Source organism: Agaricus bisporus (assembly GCF_000300575.1).
Source record: "Agaricus bisporus var. bisporus H97 unplaced genomic scaffold AGABI2scaffold_5, whole genome shotgun sequence".
NCBI lineage: Eukaryota > Fungi > Basidiomycota > Agaricomycetes > Agaricales > Agaricaceae > Agaricus > Agaricus bisporus.
This window is the reverse complement of record NW_006267368.1, coordinates 45,670-63,009: the sequence shown is the minus strand read 5'-3', so window position 1 is coordinate 63,009 and position 17,340 is coordinate 45,670. Positions and strand designations below refer to the sequence as shown.

General features: G+C 47.0%; 7 protein-coding genes across 7 annotated transcripts; 2 read left to right on the top strand and 5 right to left on the bottom strand.

Annotated features, from left to right (window-relative positions):
- Positions 1-74: 74 nt before the first annotated feature.
- AGABI2DRAFT_203777 (hypothetical protein) lies at positions 75-1,022 on the bottom strand. Its single transcript, XM_006460592.1, has 3 exons — positions 896-1,022; positions 408-839; positions 75-363 (listed from the first exon to the last, which is right to left on the bottom strand). Exons 1-3 carry the CDS (start codon positions 1,007-1,009, stop codon positions 124-126), a joined length of 786 nt encoding a protein of 261 aa, XP_006460655.1. The 5' UTR covers positions 1,010-1,022; the 3' UTR covers positions 75-123.
- Positions 1,023-1,847: 825 nt separating this feature from the next.
- Positions 1,848-2,262, top strand: AGABI2DRAFT_192284 (hypothetical protein; the record flags this gene model as incomplete). Its single annotated transcript, XM_006460591.1, has 1 exon — positions 1,848-2,262. A coding segment is annotated over exon 1 (411 nt), but the record flags the coding sequence as incomplete, so codon positions are not given.
- Positions 2,263-2,887: 625 nt separating this feature from the next.
- Positions 2,888-7,546, top strand: AGABI2DRAFT_69444 (hypothetical protein; the record flags this gene model as incomplete). The annotated part of the gene is made up of 4 exons (XM_006460590.1): positions 2,888-3,101; positions 3,155-3,165; positions 3,220-3,404; positions 7,195-7,546. Coding segments are annotated over 4 exons (762 nt in total), but the record flags the coding sequence as incomplete, so codon positions are not given.
- An 806-nt stretch (positions 7,547-8,352) lies between these two features.
- On the bottom strand, positions 8,353-9,036 carry AGABI2DRAFT_192280 (hypothetical protein). Its single transcript, XM_006460589.1, has 4 exons — positions 8,889-9,036; positions 8,823-8,833; positions 8,579-8,766; positions 8,353-8,506 (listed from the first exon to the last, which is right to left on the bottom strand). Exons 1-4 carry the CDS (start codon positions 9,028-9,030, stop codon positions 8,428-8,430), a joined length of 420 nt encoding a protein of 139 aa, XP_006460652.1. The 5' UTR covers positions 9,031-9,036; the 3' UTR covers positions 8,353-8,427.
- Positions 9,037-10,807: 1,771 nt separating this feature from the next.
- AGABI2DRAFT_192279 (hypothetical protein) lies at positions 10,808-13,465 on the bottom strand (the record flags this gene model as incomplete). Its single annotated transcript, XM_006460588.1, has 6 exons — positions 13,364-13,465; positions 12,485-13,308; positions 12,349-12,426; positions 11,299-12,299; positions 11,173-11,242; positions 10,808-11,110 (listed from the first exon to the last, which is right to left on the bottom strand). Exons 2-6 carry the CDS (start codon positions 12,791-12,793, stop codon positions 10,808-10,810), a joined length of 1,761 nt encoding a protein of 586 aa, XP_006460651.1. The 5' UTR covers positions 12,794-13,308; positions 13,364-13,465.
- Positions 13,466-13,537: 72 nt separating this feature from the next.
- On the bottom strand, positions 13,538-14,651 carry AGABI2DRAFT_220743 (hypothetical protein; the record flags this gene model as incomplete). The annotated part of the gene is made up of 6 exons (XM_006460587.1): positions 14,498-14,651; positions 14,423-14,437; positions 14,119-14,369; positions 13,929-14,066; positions 13,697-13,879; positions 13,538-13,640 (listed from the first exon to the last, which is right to left on the bottom strand). Coding segments are annotated over exons 1-6 (750 nt in total), but the record flags the coding sequence as incomplete, so codon positions are not given.
- A 427-nt stretch (positions 14,652-15,078) lies between these two features.
- Positions 15,079-17,143, bottom strand: AGABI2DRAFT_192278 (hypothetical protein). The gene is made up of 8 exons (XM_006460586.1): positions 16,703-17,143; positions 16,134-16,649; positions 15,978-16,080; positions 15,886-15,929; positions 15,738-15,836; positions 15,480-15,679; positions 15,322-15,424; positions 15,079-15,264 (listed from the first exon to the last, which is right to left on the bottom strand). The coding sequence occupies exons 1-8, from the start codon at positions 17,114-17,116 to the stop codon at positions 15,214-15,216; spliced, it is 1,530 nt and encodes a 509-aa protein (XP_006460649.1). The 5' UTR covers positions 17,117-17,143; the 3' UTR covers positions 15,079-15,213.
- Between the last annotated feature and the right edge of the window lie 197 nt (positions 17,144-17,340).

The window sequence follows — 17,340 nt, the reverse complement described above, 5'->3', positions numbered from 1 at the left end:
ATGAGACGCTAATAGGACCCGTGGCTAAGGGACACAAATACATAGAATGGGTTTGCATAAATATTTTCTGTGAAGAATGTCGTGTATGCTCTGCTGTGGCGAATCACTGCATTAGAGTGCCACTCATATACCCACGATCACCTTGAAAGCTTCAAAACACCTCAAGACCTCGCGCCTGTTATCCAAAGGTTTCATCCCTTCACTGTAACGACTTGCAGGACGAGGAACGGGGGGATAACAATAAGTGACAACGGTTTCAGCTGAGGGATAGGTGCCATAGGCGATGTGCTTCGCTAAGGTCTGCGTAACGGGAATCTTGAAGAATGTAGGCATAGTGCCGGCCATGACGATTCCAGGAATGACCTGAAAAGAATTAGATGAAACAGAAGCCCCAGAAAATCACCCACCTTTTCTGCCAAGGGAGGGAGTCCCATTGCAACTCTGTTGCCATTGATCTCAGTAAAAGCTGCAACTGCTCCTGCTACCAGCTTAGCTTGTGCATGGATGGGCGCAGTATTTGCCAGCCTCCTGTCTTCCTGAACAAGGAGAGTGAAATTGTTATGATAGTGGTCGACGAGGCACACTTTGGTCTGGGCCTTTCTAGCTTCACCGCATATATGGAAAGGAATCTCCACTCGCGTGCGCACCAGCCAGCCCAAACAAACATAACCGAGGTACTCGAAGAGTACTCTGACGAAATCAGCGACGGCAGTTTCACCTCTTGTAGGGGTCATCGCAAGCTCAAGCATAGAAATAAGCTCTATGTTGTTGTCTTGATGCATGGCTTTGGCGTCAAGGGTGTTTAAAATCTCTGGATCAACTTCAGGTTGCGGCAATACCTATGATGAGACAATTCGGCAACGTTTCAAAGCCACAGGTAGACAATCCTATGTACTTGCACACCAAAAAACTGGAGGGCTTCCTGTTCTTGGAGGTTGATATGATACGAAGCTAAGTCGTTGGACGTCCAGCCACTGCCTGACTTAGGTGAACGAATGAGTTTGGACATGGTTTACTGAGAACACGAAGTGAAGACGTGACTCTGTGTCTCGGCGTGATGAGCGGGTCAACATTCGGCGGCGGGCGGCGGGTTAACTGTCAAGTTCCCATTTGAATGCTTGTGGAATCATGAAAACCCCGCAAAATTTCAGAGAGCCTGCTCAACGTTGCTACGCATGCATTTCAAGTACTATACACACACTATTGTCGCCCAAGGTTGGGCTTTGTATTCAATGTTACATGTCACGCGTGGCGCTCGCGACTTGATAAATCAGGTGATCACTAGCACTCAACTCCAGCTTCGTCTCCGCGAGGCGGGTGATGGAAAAAGGTTGGGCTGGGAAGATCGCGTTAGCGGACTGGACTACACAGAGAGAAGCCGCTTACCCATAAGACATACATCGGTGTGAATGGTTTACAATCTCGATTATAATTATGTGATACATGGAACGCGTTCAGGTTGAGATTGAAAGCTGTATCCTCACTTCTGAGTCGTAGTAATGACAGTCACTTTCCTCTGTACAGTCATTCATCAATTGAAATGGCTATCGCCCTATCTCGCCTCTCGACTTCGATGGTATTGAATTCATACTCATCTGTCACACTTCCCTGAGACGACCTAAACCCGCGCCTTCTTCTGTGGGCGCAAGTTCCATTTCATCGCCTTCTTTTCCCATTGTCAATGGCATGACCCGAATCTGACCGGTAGCCGCTCATCCGCACAGCCTCGTGGTTGAACACCTGCTCTAATCCGTATCCCTGATAAGGTCTGGGTTCTGCAGGACAGGCGAGTTCTTTCTTTCCCCACTACAAGTCTCTTTTCTGTCTTTGTCTTGGAGGTGTTCGCGCCCAATGCTTGACATCATATTATGCTTGCTCCTGGTACTATGGCTGGTCGCTGAGGCTTTGAGCGATAAAAAGCCCAGATCCGAACGGTCACTTCTTCCTCAGCATCACGATGGTGTTCGTTACACTGCACCGCTACATAATGGGGAACAGCGATCAGTGAGCGAACATCAACGCCAGAGCACTCCTTCCTCAAGGGCGCTATATGTGCATCAAGGGCAAGAACGAATCTCTCCTCCTCAACATCGTGACGGTGTACCAAACACTGTCCCCCAACAACGCCAGAGCGCTCCTATCGCAAGGGCGCTGTATGTACACCAAGAGCAAGAACGAATCTCTCCTCCTCAACATCGCGACGGTGTAACAAACACCGTCCCCTTACAACGCCAGAGTGCTCCTCCGACAAGGGCGCTACGTGTACATCAAGAACACGAGCGAGTCTCTCCTCCTCGACATCGCGATGGTGTAACGAACGCTGTCCCAGATCAACGTCGGGATGTTCCTCAAAGGGGGCAATATGTACATCAGGAGCAAGAGCGAATCTTTCTTTCCAATCTTCTTCGAGCTGTCCAGCTGGGGGCTCAAGGCTCGAGCGACGAATGTTCCGGTTCCGAACCGCCACCCCTTCCTCAACCTCACGACAATGTCCGTTGCACTGCAACATTACATGATGTAGAGCAGCGATCCGTAAGCGAACATCAATTGCAGAGCGCTCCTCCCCCAAGGGCGCAAAATGTACAGCATGAACGAGTCTCTTCTCCAGAACCTCTTCAAGCTGTCCAGCTCTCCACTCCTGCAGTTCCTCAGGGACAGGATCAGACGCCTCTCCAAACTGCACCGCAGCATGTAAACGAACCGGAACAGAATTCTGTTCTTATTCCCCCGGCTACTGTGTCTCCCACCGAGCCCAAACTAGAGGCAGCTCAGACCTATCAAGCTACAGAGGCAGCTCTTGCAACCGAAGCCGGGGGAGAAGTGCCCCAGCACCCTCAAGTGAGCACACTCAGTCTCTTCCACAAAACAATGATTGTTAATCTTCGTCCAGGATGATGCGGATGAAGGAAGCGGTGACTATGACAGGCTCAGAGAACGTGCAAAGCAGGAGATAAAAGCGATACAGAAGTATCGCAAAGAGAAGCAACAAGCCAAAGCCAGTGGTCAATTCAAGTTGGTCGCAGAACTTGCCGAAGAAATCAAGAAACACAGACAGCGCCGGCAATTATTCGATGAACAAGCCAGTCATTTGATCTTTGCGAGTAAGCGAACAATTATCCGTTGAAGATTAGAATACTGATACATGTCATTTCAGAAAATAACAAGGTTCGTTCAAAACTTGTATCATGACACTACGTGAATAACAAGTCCTTGTGGCAGAATCGCTCACCGAACCAGGTCGACTTACACGGCCTTACGGCAAAGGAAGCAACCACTCACGCAAAGCGTGCAATTCAGGAGGCCCGTGAAAGAGGCGTCGTCCAATTGCGCCTCATCGTTGGCAAGGGACTTCATTCATCAGGACCACCTGTACTCAAACCCTGCATGCTGAAGCTTATGCAAGAGTAAGCATCGTGATATCTACAAATCTAATCTTATTAACTGTGGTGTAGGCTTAAACTTCCTGCGGAAGTTCATCCTTCGAATGAAGGTGTACTAGTCGTTCAAATCGTTCCTTCGAGTACTGCGTCTCCTCTGGCGACAGTTCATCAATCGGTTTTGCAGCCCTCCTTGTTAATCACAAGCCAACCGGAACCAAGTCCTCTTGTTCCTCATATTGATGCGTCTCCCGGCGAACCTGATCAATGGGCTCACAATTTATCTCGAGAGCTTGTTTGGTATGGTCAAGAAATCTCACAGCGCTTCCAAGTAGGCATCCTTTACTGTATAAGAGGTGGTTCTCATTGACCGATCTTTCCCCCTAGAACTCAGCTCATCATAATGTGGAAGATGGAAATGGTGATGGTATCATACTTCGTGAATATGCAAGGCAAGAGAGACAAATGAAGTTGAATTACCGCAAGGAGAAAAAGCTAGCCAAAGCCGGGGGTCAATTGGTGCTTGCCAGAGAACTGGCTGAGAAAGAGAATGAACACAGAAATCGCTGTGATATGTTCAATGCGCAAGCGAGCGAGCTAATTTTTGCCCGTACGTGCTTCTTTTTCCTTTTCTCTTGTCGAACGATTCATCACTGATAAAATTTTGATTCCGTCAGAAAATAATAAGGTTCGTTGGTATTCAATATCTGATCTTGACCCTGTGTAACCACGAAAACCCGTGTCATAGCATGGCTCATTGGACTGGGTCGTCTTGCACGACCTCAAGGCAAAGGAAGCGAAAGTTCACACGAAGCGCGTTATCGAAGAGGCTCGTGCGAAAGGCATTATCAAAATATGCCTGGTTGTTGGTGAACAAAGTTCATCAGGTGCGCTCAAGCCCGCTATGCTCAAATTTTTGAGAAAAAAGTAAGTGTTGTGATGCTTACGACTGCAATTTTTCATTTACCTTTTTACAGGCGTGAGCTCTCAGTGGAAGTTAATCCTTTATATGCAGGTGTACTGGTCGTTCAACTCGTTTCCATGAGTACTGAGTCTCCTCCTGCGGTTTGGGACCAAACGCTTTTGCAGGCCCCCTTATCGCAGACAAGTCAACCGGCATCGAGTCCTATTGTTATTTCCCATATTGATGCGCCTCCTGATCGACTGACCGGTGATTCATCTCGAGGCCTTGCACAGAACTGTGAGGTCACATCGACACCTCTTGTTCCTGTTGGTGGTGAAGAGCTGCCAGAAGTTCCCCAAGTGAGCATCCGCTTCTGCGTAAGGGCTTGTTCTCGTTGACCCTCCCTTTAGATCGCAGCTCATCGTGATGCGAAAGATGGGAACACTGATTTTATGATGCTCCGGGAATATGCAAGGCAAGAGAAACAAAAGCAGTTGAATTGCCGTATGGAGAAGAAGCGAGCCCGAGCCGGAGGCCAGATGGCGCTTGCCATGGAACTGGCTAAGCAAGAGAATGAACATCAAATTCTCCGTGACCTGTACGACGCAACAGCGAGCCAGCTAATTTTTTCCAGTACGTTCTTCTTTTTCTCATGGAATGGTTCAACACTGATAGGTTTTTGTTTCGTCAGAAAATAATGAGGTTCGTTGGTATTCACGGTCCGGTCATGATCCTGCGTCAACGAAAGTCTTTGTCATAGAACGGCTCCTTGGACAAGGTCGTCCTGCGCGACCTCAAGGATAAGGAAGCCATGACCCATGCAAGGCGTGTTATTCAAGAGGCTCGTGAGAAGGGCAAAACCGAGATATGCCTGGTTGTTGGTGGACTTTGTTCACCAAGTTTTATGCTCAAATTCCTAAGAAAATAGTGAGTGTTGTGATGCATACAACTGCCATTTTTGATTTGGCTTTCATAGGTGTGGGCTCTCAGCGGAAAAGGACGCCAAAGATAAGGAAATACTGATCGTCAAACTTAATCCTTAAAGTAATCTCTGAGTCTGGTGTGGCAGGTAATTACTTTACGCCGAATGTAGCAACCGAATCTGCTTGTATTGATATGGCTGTTGTTACTGTCCTGTCTCTTGTACAATATCTGATGTCTACGTCATGCTGGCGATTGTTAAGAGAGCGTGATCTTTTTTATTTGTGCGCAGATTGGGCGACTTCCTTCGGCTCATGGCAGCCCTAGGATTCAAACTTCAATGGGATTTGCAACAGTTACTCCTCCAAATAAACGTTAGCGCAACTTTAGTCATAGAAAGTAACAATCAACAACCAGGTTAACTTAACCTGGTTGTTTTCAGTCTTAACCTGGTGAAGACTGAAAAGCTGGCAACTCCGAACAGCAAAATACGAATTGCCAGTTCGGGCATACTCATGATTTTACTCATTTGAGTCACAGTGACACGCTCACTTTCCGCTTTACAATCCATCATCAACTGGACTGGAATGGCTTTCAGTTGGCTATCGCCAGGTTGTACCTCCTCTTGACTTTTAATGATTTTAAAGTCATTTCCATCTGTCATACTTTCAGAGACGACTTAAAGCCGCCCCACCGCCTTGTAGGCGCAAGTCTAATTTCATCGCCTTGTTTTCATGTTGTCAATGGCATGACCCGAATCTAACCGGTAGACGCTCACTTGCAGCCTCGTGGTCGAACACCTGCTCCATTCCTTGTTCGTGATACTTGACGAGGGCGCAACCAATTAAGGGCTACCAAGCTCGTTCTTCCACCACGAGGCTCTTTCTGCCTTTATCCTGAGAGGTGTTCGCGCCAAATGCTTGACCCAATTCCCATATTATGCTTGCTCCTTCTACTATGGCTTGTGGCTCGGGACTTGAGCAATAAAAGGTCCAGATCCGAATCTCCACTCCTTCCTCAGCATCGCGACGACGTTCGTTACACTGTAACGCTGCACGACTCAGAGCAGCGGTCAGTGAGCGAACATCAACGCCGAAGTGCTCCTGACCCAAAGGCACCATACGTACATTTGGAGCACGAACAAGCCTCTTCTCAAACAGTTCAGCTCTCCTCTCCTGCAGTTTCTCAAGGACAGAATCAGACGTCCCTGCGAACTTCACTGCGGCAGGTCGAGCCAGCACAGGGCCCTGTTCTTGTTCCTCAAGTTCCTGTGTCTCCCACGGAGCCCCCACAAGAAGTTGTTCAGATCTATCGAGCTACAAAGACAGTTCTCATCCCCAACGCAGGTGGGGAAGTGTCGCAGCTCTCTCCGAGTCAAGTGAGTGGCTCCAGATTACTCCACGACAGAAACTGAATGTTAATACCCACCAGGACGATGCATACGAAGGAAGCGGTGACTATGACAGGCTCCGAGAATGTGCAAAGCAGGAGTTAGAAGCGATACAGAAATATCGCAAGGAGAAGCGACAAGCCGGGGCCAATGGTCAACTGAGGTTGGTCGCAGAACTTGCCGAAGAAATCAAGAAACACAGACAGCGCCGGCAATTATTCGATGAACAAGCCAGCCATTTGATCTTTGCAAGTAAGCAAATCCTTGATTCGTTGGAAATTCAAACATTAATGTATTTCATGTCAGAAAATAATAAGGTTCGCGCAAACATGCATCTTGATACTGCATCTTCAACAAGTCTTTGCGGCAGAATCGCTCACCGAGCCAGGTAGACTTTCACGGTCTTACCGCAGAAGAAGCAACCACCCATGCCAAGCGTGCAATCAAGGAGGCCTGTGAAAGAGGCGTCGCCCAATTGCGACTCGTCGTTGGCAAGGGACTTCATTCATCAGGTCCACCCGTACTCAAACCATGTATGCTGAAGCTCATGAAAAAGTGAGTGTCGCGGACATTATAGATGTAATTTATTTATCAGCCTGCAGGCTTAAAATTCCTGTGGAAGTTGATCCTTCAAATGAAGGTATACTGGTCGTTCAACTCATTCCCACGAGTAGTGCGTCGCCTCCTGTAGTTTGGGATCAAACACCTTTGCAGGGCTTCTTGTCACAGACAGGCCAACTGGCACCTAGTCCTATTCTTATTCCCGAGGTTTATGCGTCTCCCCCGGAACTCGATCAGCTGACCGACGATTCATCTCGAGAGCCTGTTCAGGACTGTCAGGTCAACCCGACGCCTCTTGTTCCCATTGGAGATGAAGAGCTGTCAGAGCTGCCCCAAGTGCGCACCCTTTGGCCTTGTGAGGAAATTTTCTCGTTGACCGACCTCTTCCCTTAGAATTCAACTCACCATGATACGGGAAATGGAGGTGCTGATGGTATTACGCTTCGTGAATATGCAAAGCAAGAGAAAAAATTGAAACTGAATTACCGCGAAGAGAAGAAGCTAGCCATAGCCGGAGGCCAGACGGCGCTTGCCAAAGAACTGGCTAAGAAAGAGAAACAACACAAAAAACGCTGCAAAACGCTTAATACGCAAGCGAGCGAGCTAATTTTTGCCCGTGCGTACTTCGTATTTTTCTTGTCGGATGGTTCAATGCTAATGATTTCTGGCTTCGTCAGAGAATAATAAGGTTCGTTGGTATCCACGGTCATGATCCTGCATAAATGCAAACCTCTGCCATAGAACGGCTCGTTAGACAAGGTTGTCTTGCAGGACCTCAATGCGAAGGAAGCAAAAACCCACGCAAAGCGTGTCATCCGAGAGGCTCGCGAGAAAGGTTATACCGAGGTACGCCTGGTTGTCGGTGAACAAAGTGCATCGGGTGCGCTCAAGCCCGCTATGCTCAATTTTCTGAGAAAAAAGTACGTGTTGTGATACTTACAATTACAAAATTTTATTTAGCTTTATAGGTGTGGACTCTCAGCGAAAGTCGATGCCGCAAATGAAGGAATACTGGTCGTCAAACTTAAACCCTAAAGTGATACCTGAGTTCAGTGCAGCTGCTTATATGGATATGCCTGTTACCACGTCCTGTAACTTATCTTGTACAGTATCTGACAACTACGTTATATTGGCTATCGTTAGGAGAGTTAGTCATTCTTGATTATGCGCAGACTGCATGACTTGACTCTCGGTGTAACGGGAATTCAAGGATTATATTTCCGAATTCAATATGTAAAAGCAATCTTTCTCTTTACGAAGTAAGAACCAACAACTCAGGAACTAAATGCGAAATCGAGCCTGACATTCAGGGCTCCTATGTTCCTTGGGTCAACTTCCACCGGAAAATGATGCCTTTAAAAGAAGAGAAAGAAGTTTGTCAGAACGCACATCGCGACGCAGTAAAATATATTAAATATCACTTACTTTTCCAAGAAAGCCTGAATTGCTGGCTTAATCTTGGGATTACCGTCTTTCGAATGAAGACCTTTGCCAACTATTATACGCATTTCTGAATTGCCGCGCTCACGAGCTTGTTTAAGGGCACGGTCCGTATGTTGAATAGCTTCTTTCACTCTTAACCCGTGCAGGTCGATCTTCCGTAAAGTGAGATCCTGGTCCCAAGTTAATAAATAATAATAATAAAATGCAGTAATCTTAACGACGAGACCTTATTATTCTCTATGTACCACATATTCAATTCATTATCAGAGTATGGAGAGAGAGAGAAACGTACCGGCAAAAATCACTTCGCTCGCCCGATCATTCAATATCCGCATATGCCGCTCGTGTTGCTGAGCTTTACTAGCAAAATTTCTTGCTTCCTTCAATCGATGATGCCTCCTCGTCGATTTTTCCTCCTGACGACACTTTTTCATACTTTCATATTCTTGATTCGCTAATTCACGCAGAGTGAGATGATCGAGATCTTTTGCTTCTAAATCGTCATCATAATCATCATCATCATCATCCACGTCCTTTGTAATTATCGACGTGAAAGATGTGAGCCAGGTGGCTTGAAAAAGAAAAGAACACAGACTTACCTGCTGAACGGCTTCAATTAGTAATTCAGATGACTGAAAAAATTGTAGAGGCCTTGCTACAACAAGCCTCGGTACCGGCTGATATATCGGTTCAACAGGTTTTATACACGGTTGAACAGGAGGTTTTACAACCGTTCGATGAACTTGCTCAACCGAAGGTCCAGGAAGATCATTCCTTGCAACGGACAGTTGTGGTTTTCGAGCAGCGACAGGAAGTTCCGGAACCGATTGATATATTGGTTCAAGAGGCTTCACAGGCGGTTCAACAATCTTCTTCTGAACAGGAGGAGCTTTGATATCAGGTTGGTTAACCTGCTCAACCAAAGCTCCAGGAAGCTCATGCCGCGAAAGAGAATTCTGTTGAAGTTTTCGAACTGCAGTGTAAATGGGACGAGGAGGAAGAGGAGGAGGAGGAAGAGGTCTCGGGGATTGTTGCGGCTGAGTAGTAAAGGCCTTCGAAACACCTACAACTTCGTGGTGCGTCGAAGAGGAAAGAATACTACGAGGTACAATACCCCGAGATTCTACAGGCCGCTGATACTGCCTCGGTTCAGTATAACCACTATACAGATGTCGATTTGTCCGGGGAAGAAGGGGGTGTTCAGACCTATACCTCCGGATCCCTCGAATCAAAACGACGAGGCAGACCAAGAAAAGCACAACCAAGATAAAAACGAGGAAAGACATCTTGTTTCGTCAGTCTGAAAAGAGCCTGGCCGACGATGTATCGTGAAGCAGCAGGAAAAAAAAGGAGGGAGAAAGCAAGAATGAAGAGGGCAATTCACTGGTACTGGCCAACCAGGTAGTCAAGCAGGCACCAGGAGTTGGGGAAGAAGCCTCTGGATTGTAGGCCAGAATCCCGTCGCCTAGTGATTCATGCCCCACCGAAGCCATCACGAAAGGGTCGGAATGAATTTCGTAGTTTCAAGATATGGAAGCCCATAGCGTAAGGCACACATTAAAAGCGAATCGGCTGCATACTAGCAAAAGATTTGTATCCCCTTTGTAATCCCAGAGTAAGTAAAGCATAGTGCAATGGTTATAAGTATATTCGTAGCCTCCAGTGCATCGTGTATAACGTTTCGAATGCCGCAAATAAATGTTGGATTGCCGAGGTAACTTGAAGAATAGCTGTCATTTAAGATGAAGGCAAATGGAAACCCTTGATATAGCGAATTGACGCAACGTCCTTGATCGATCCGCACTCATCCGTCCGTCATCCGTTCACATCAACAATCATCGAACCAAATTCATTTCACATATAATCTACTACATCTACTCCTACCTATGCATGTACTTTAAGAAAAAGAAAAAAAAAAGAGAGAAATGTTTATTGGATCATCCAATTCAGTCCGCTACATACAGTTACAATACAAGCTAGATCAAAGGGAGAAAAAAAAGAATAATTCAAACCCTAGAAAGAAAACGGGTACAGAAGCACCAATTAACACAATAGAACGCAACGGCATTCAAGCTTCAAGTGCCGTAAACTTTTTGATAACGGTATATGAAAGAGAGAAAAAAAAAGATAACACAGAACAACAATTAAGGCGAGAGCATAAAACAAACGTTCATGAAAGAAAAACAAAAATCGGATCGACTCCTTCAAAGTTCAACCTCCCATCTCATCCCAAGTAAGTCTCGGCGCACTTACCGACAACTTACCCAACTGCTTCCGCTGACGCAAGTTTTTCACTTCTGTATTAATAAGATCTCTCAACCTCTCAAGATCAAGACTTCTTTCCGCTCTTGATCCCATAAGCAAATTCCGCCATATACCAGCTGCAGCGACAGAATTATCGATATTCAGTTGCATAGGCCTATGCAATCGGATCATCTTTTGAACGAGCGATTCTGGACTAGGGTATGGTGCGTTTGGCCATGCGATTCGAATCGCAAACCACCAACCAAGGGGCTAATAAGATACCAGAATGAGTAAATTCGCAGAGTTTCAGGAATCAAGAACCGAAAACTTACACGTCCGTCTGGGAGGGTACGATCTTGATAAGTATCATATGTCGCAAGTTTTCCCTCAGGTAGCGAGAAACTATAATATTACCCTTTAGCAAAGTATCACACATGCCACGAAGAACTAAGTCTTACCGATGCACAACCCAATGATTTGCCTCCGAACGATGTTTCGCAAGCACAATAATCAACCTCGGCATCCCCTCCAACCCAAACGGCGTCCACAAATCCTTCAACATCCCACACGCCTCTCCATGCCTCCCATTAAAAACCGCATTATTAATCACATCAGCAACAGTCGGCGGCACAAACAACCGATCCACCCCCGACGATCCCTCCGTCAATCTCGCCCTCACATACCGCTTATACGTTTGTGTCGCCCAAATACTCAACGCTACTTCATCCACTTGACTTCCACGACTGGTACTATTGAGCGCAAGATCAAACTCAGTCGTAGGCCAGATCATAGCCCAATTCAGAAGACGTTGGTGAATCTTTTGCCAAGGTGGAACTTGGTGTTGACCATTGTCGTCACTGACATCCCCTCGATGTTGCGCTTGACCGACGGCCAAGTCATCACCCTCATGATCCTCGCTGGGAATAGGTGGAAGAGGTGGTGATTGGGAGCGGTCACCATCAGCAAATGCGTCTCCATTGGTATCCGGGATAGTTGGCAGGCCTGAAGGACTAACACCCTCGTCATCGTCAAATTCTGCACAGTCATCATCCCGCGTAACCTCCCAAGTGCGATGAGACCGACCAGACTGACTCGCAGGCTTTTGACGTAGCTTGTAGAGCTCCTTTTCAAGAACGAGGGAGCCAGGCGAATCATCGCGACCTAGGGTGAAATCCTGACTCTGGGACAAAACATCGTGGGCTTGGGGTCTATGCATATCCGTAGAGTTATCGTCATCATGTTCCACATGATTCTGATACATGGAATCGACTAGATCGTCGGTACGTTGAGTTTGAATGTTCACGGTCTGCGTCACAGGAGTGCGAGTGTATTCGTCTCCTTCGAAGCGAGAATCCTGGAAAGATTGGTCTTGCGGCCTGAGATTTTCATTTATATTCTGGAGGTGTTGGTGCATAATGGAAATCTCATTTTTGAGATCAACGGCCCATTTTGGAGGTTCCTGAGAATGGGTTAGAACCAAAAAAAATTATCATAATAATCTCTCTTACTTCGCTGCTGAGGTGATCATTGAGAAGGTGAACGCTGGGATTGTGATCATGATAGGACTTTCTGAATTGCTTGATCGACTGCATATATATTAGTTTATCAATTATTGCATTGATAAAATCGTATCCGGACACTCACCTCAACATCCGATTTCATACCGAGCCTCTTAACTCGCTGCCGAATGGCTTTCCTCAACGCCTTCCTGACCAGTTCATGAAGAGTCTCATCGGCTTCCTGATGAAGTAGAACACAAAGCTCTGTGTCATGATAATGGTCCGTGACTTCAGGCTCCAAAGGTTTATCGGCATAATAAGATGTACGTGGTGTTAATCCTCCAAGGGCATCAGCAACAATGCGCGCCTCTTCAGGATCTAGACCCTCGGGAGTTGGCGAACGCGCCCGTTCTTTGCTCTTTTCGTAGTGATTGGAATGATTGGAACTCAACATTGAAGGCTGTTGTACAGGTGCTCCAGATATCTGAGACTGCGTCTTGGTTGAAATTCTGGTCGGAGCTTTGGAGGGTAGTGCTGACAACTGCTGAACGGGAGTTTGGGAAGGGGCATGGGAAGGGGCATGTGAGGAAACGTAGGAGGGGGCATGAGAAGGCGTTCGGGAGGGTGCTTGGGATGGAGCTTGGGAAGGCGTTCGGGAAGGTGCTTGGGATGGAGCTTGGGAAGGCACTCGGGAGGGAGCTTGTGAGGGAGCAGGAGAATGAATTTTTGTAGGCGCTTGCGAAGGGGCCTTTCCGTTAGTTTGAGAAGGAGCTTTACTAATTTGAGATTGTACTGCAACAGGAGTCTTACGTCCCTCCGAAGATGCTGGCTCATCCACCTCCGGTATCACCAAAGACCGACTACGGGCCGCAGCAGAAAACAAATCAGCATGCGTCGGCCCATGTCGATATGGAGAGAATGGTCGTGATTGGTGGTTAGTAACAGGTGACGATATGACCGGAGGACGAGCTACAAAGAATCAAATCAATACGTGGTACCAGAACAAATGTAAATGTATACATACAAACACCATTAGAAACTGATTTAGGTGGCTTAAAGTTGGATGGCGAGTCTGAAGGAGAGATGGAGGGCGCTTTAGAGAATGCACGTGATCTCGGTGATCCAATATCCCAGTTACTCTCGCCTTCGCCATATCGGCTCTCAGGAAGCGGGGGATAGACTGTTGTTCCCTTCTCAGTCCCTCGCGTTCTCGCAGTGGCCTTGGACTTGACGGACATGGGAGACAGAGGCCGATCTTCATCTAAACCTCTACCGTTCGATCGCGTAGTTGATTTTGGAGACTAGCAACATCAAACTATTGAGCGCGTCAAATGGAAATAGAGAACAGTACACACACCATAGCACGTTCACTTGGTTTTGGCGACATAGGTGCTTGAGAGCGCGCTCTGGTGCTTTGGCCATCCATTCTGGCCGAGGGCGCACGAGGTGAAGCCACAAACTCCGATGGAGGAAGGGGAATATTGGCAGCGGTGTTCGCCGTCTGACCATTCGGAGAACCCATTATATCGCTCAAATGCGGCTACCAAACGATTAACAAACAATTGAGAAACGAGATAAGGAAGACTTACATTCCAAGAGTTGAACCCATAAGGATTACCAGGTTGCGAACCATCGTCTGTAGGAAGAGGCCCAAAGTTTCCAAAAGAGGGACCAGAGTCATACGACGCATATTTGGGACCCGGAAGGTCATCTGGGCCAGGTTCTCTCTATCGGGAAGTTGAGAGGATCCGAAGCTTCTAAATGTAAAAGAAGACGCACCCTATGTTCCAAGTCAACATCAATCTCAGATGTCCTTCCCTCTTGAAAATTGGAATCAGCATCCTCTTCATCTATATCGCCATTCCGAAAAGACATATGTCCGCTTCGATTGCCAACGCTTCGAGGGGAGTGAGGAGGGGAGCGCACGGCGCTCATGTTGCTTCGATATTCTTCAGAGTCTAGGACAGAGCGGGGTGGCCTATTGTCGGGCTCGTCTCCTTCTCGAGTCATGCCCTGAAGGTATTTCATGACTAAACTGTGGCGTGAACAGAGTTTTCGGGGTTAGACTAGCATTTTTACATACCCTTCTCTGACGGCGCTGGAAACAAAAGCAGGTGATTGAGTTCAAATTATACATCAGAAGATGAAGCCAGCATACCTGGAGTGGTGGAGCGAAGGAGAATGGGAGTCAGCACTTCTTGACTGGCAGCGGCAGACATGCTGTATTCAATATGTCAAGATACGAAAGGGAGGAGATATCGCTCGTCGTAAAGATTCGTAAACGTCAAGTGCAGTATTACACAGAAAGAAAGAAAGAAAGAAAGTGAGCAGACGATTGATGCTGTGCAGCAACCAGAAAACGGATGTCGCAGTGGGCTTGGCTTTAATACCCGGCTGGAAAAAGGTGGCGAGGAGTGACGGAGACTGCCCCAATTGTCACTTTGAACAATGTACAAATACCGCCAAATATCCGAGATCACTGCCTTCGTTCCGGGTTTCTCATTCCCCGTCTTTTGGCCCTGACCTCAGTACCCTTGTTGTATAGCCAACAGACGTCGTTTAGACTTTGTATGTCCTTGTACGGTAAATTCCAGGCTGAACGAGGACTAACACCTTTTAATTGGCACTGGCACGGTATAATTGATGTGAGAGAAACCCTGTCAAATGTAGATTAAAGCCAAGCGACAACAAGTCTCCTTATCCCTTATCACCCATTCTACTCCACGACCTGCCAAGCTCAGAAAGTGAACAGGCATTAATTTCAGAAGTAGCAAACAACTATAAGTCAAAAACAAATAGTGATGCTGTATTATTGGTATTTGGTATACAAAGGAGATATCTCTCCAGATTAACAAACAATCCGTTCGCACTCAATCATGGTTGAAAAATTCCAAAGACCAGCAGACTTATCACGCCAACGCACCCTTAAAGTCAAATCCCAATTAATCGCGCACGAAAACATAACCAAGGACAAAAACATACCATAGGATCCCAAGCAGGCAATACCACCTTCTCCCCAGACTCAAATACAGCCACCAATTCCTTCGGCGCCAAACTCTTCGGAACCACAACTTGATAAACAAATCTGATTCACACAAAGGATCAATTTCACATTCATAAGCGGAATTAAAAAGACTTACTGCTCGAACCACTTATCGGTCATGACAAAATAGCCATCGTTACCGGCGGTCTCACCCCAAGAGTTCTCGACTTTGTAACGAACAGGTCGACCTGCAGAATCAAGGTGCACACCAGAAATGACCATAGCATGCGTCATGGACGATTCGCCAAGTTGAAGACGCTGTTCCTTGGTCATACCGAGCTTGATGTTGAACGCACTCTAGATTTCCATCCCTTGACTTAGTAAATGAATGAGCTCGACATGCGAAAGAGCTGACCTCATACTCGAATAACGCAGTGTCCATTATACCAGCAGCGGTGTCTGAGAATTTGCCTACATCGCAACCAAAGAAGACTGGATGTCCAGCTTTAATCATCTATGCAATCGTTGAGTAGGTCTCTTCACGCCAATGAACACCTTCGTACCTTGATAACGGCGTTCTTCATGTTCTCAATTTCAGTGTTAACGTCTATGCTAGCTTCAGACAAGTTATGACAGAGAACTCGAATCAACTCACAGAGAATAGGACGACCACCCCAAATGTTGCCTAACTTATCAACAGTGTACAATTTGGAATAATCATTACGAGGATCATTGATGAGAGAAAAACATTCAGCAGGCTGTGTCCAGACAATGAGTGAAAGTAGTTGTTTGTCAAGCGGGACAGACATACCGAGTAGGGTTTAGTACCAAATTCGCTATAGAATTGCTGAGGTGTTCCCTCCCAGCGTCCAGCCTTTCCGTCCGAATCGAGATATTCCCAAACGAATTTCTCTGTCGACTTTGGCGGGACACCCAGAGTCGCTGTCATGATCATATACACTTCCTTGACCAGCTCTTCCTTCTTAGCTCGAAGAGTAGCAATGATTGCATCTTCCTCGGTATGAGCCTTTCGAAGGGATGTGGAGAGGTCACGTAGAATAAAAGCGTGTTCTCGTAACTTGGTCTTCAAAAGATTGTTAAGAGGACCGGACAAGGAGGAGTGAGTGGATTCGGGGTAGAGCGCCTGAGGGACAATGCCATAGGTCTCCAGAAGGTTAACGACCATGTCCCATTGACCACCGTCTGAAATGAGATCGCCAGAGAGATGGTTAATGAGTCGGTCGTCAAGGGAAAGGTCGGCATGCTGGATCATGAGCTCAAGATAATAGTTTGCTTTGTTGAGTTTATCCCAGAAGAATAGATAAGACTGCATTTTTGTTATCATCCACGGAGAATGCCACAGAGGAGAAACCAAATTACCTGAGAAAGTTGAAAGTCCTTCAATTTAAATTTCTTCATGATATTGTATCTGAGGACATTCGTGGTAGCAAAGAGCCAGCAGCGGCCGCTACTCTTCTGATTCGTGATGGGTCCTGTCTTGAAATCGACAACATGATTGAAAACGTGCTGGTCTGCAATCTTGGCACCACGCGATATCAACGCACTCCGAACATCCGCATGAGAGAGGATCGTCCTAGCCAGCTGAACTTGAGGATCGCCAGCAGCGTCGCCTTCCCAAGAGGCTACGTGGTCTAGAGTCAACTGACCACTGCTAGAGAGGGGACGAGACAGGGGTGCATCGACTTGATGGACTTCGCCCCGTAGCTGTGCCTTCTCGTCAACTGGGCCAGGCTTAGTAGAAGTGGGAGCTCGAGAGGACGAGATGTTGCCCATGGGAGTATGCAGAGGGGAACGACCGCATGACAGTGTGATTAAATACCCGGGAAATGTTCGGCTGGGTGGCAGCTGGGATGGAAAAGAGCGTGTACCATCACGGTGGCCCTCGATCGCAATCAAGACAAGTCATTTATTTACGGTATTCTATTACTCCATGCCAGATTGTTCATATGTTCATTGGAGAGGTAAGGCCTGGACTGCGACTCTAATAATGCGTGGGT

What these genes read in the sequence shown, in the direction of transcription:
- AGABI2DRAFT_203777 (XM_006460592.1), bottom strand. Translation starts at nt 1,009, where the DNA reads ATGTCCAAACTCATTCGTTCACCTAAGTCAGGCAGTGGCTGGACGTCC. An exon ending in TCCAGTTTTTTGGTGTGCAA is followed by an intron (nt 840 to 895) that starts GTACATAGGATT and finishes GTCTCATCATAG; the next exon opens with GTATTGCCGCAACCTGAAGT. An exon ending in TCCCTCCCTTGGCAGAAAAG is followed by an intron (nt 364 to 407) that starts GTGGGTGATTTT and finishes AATTCTTTTCAG; the next exon opens with GTCATTCCTGGAATCGTCAT.
- AGABI2DRAFT_192280 (XM_006460589.1), bottom strand. Translation starts at nt 9,030, where the DNA reads ATGAAAAAGTGTCGTCAGGAGGAAAAATCGACGAGGAGGCATCATCGA. An exon ending in ATTCAGGCTTTCTTGGAAAA is followed by an intron (nt 8,507 to 8,578) that starts GTAAGTGATATT and finishes CTTCTTTTAAAG; the next exon opens with GCATCATTTTCCGGTGGAAG.
- AGABI2DRAFT_192278 (XM_006460586.1), bottom strand. Translation starts at nt 17,116, where the DNA reads ATGGGCAACATCTCGTCCTCTCGAGCTCCCACTTCTACTAAGCCTGGC. An exon ending in AGGACTTTCAACTTTCTCAG is followed by an intron (nt 16,650 to 16,702) that starts GTAATTTGGTTT and finishes ACAAAAATGCAG; the next exon opens with TCTTATCTATTCTTCTGGGA. An exon ending in ACCGATAAGTGGTTCGAGCA is followed by an intron (nt 15,425 to 15,479) that starts GTAAGTCTTTTT and finishes TGTGTGAATCAG; the next exon opens with ATTTGTTTATCAAGTTGTGG.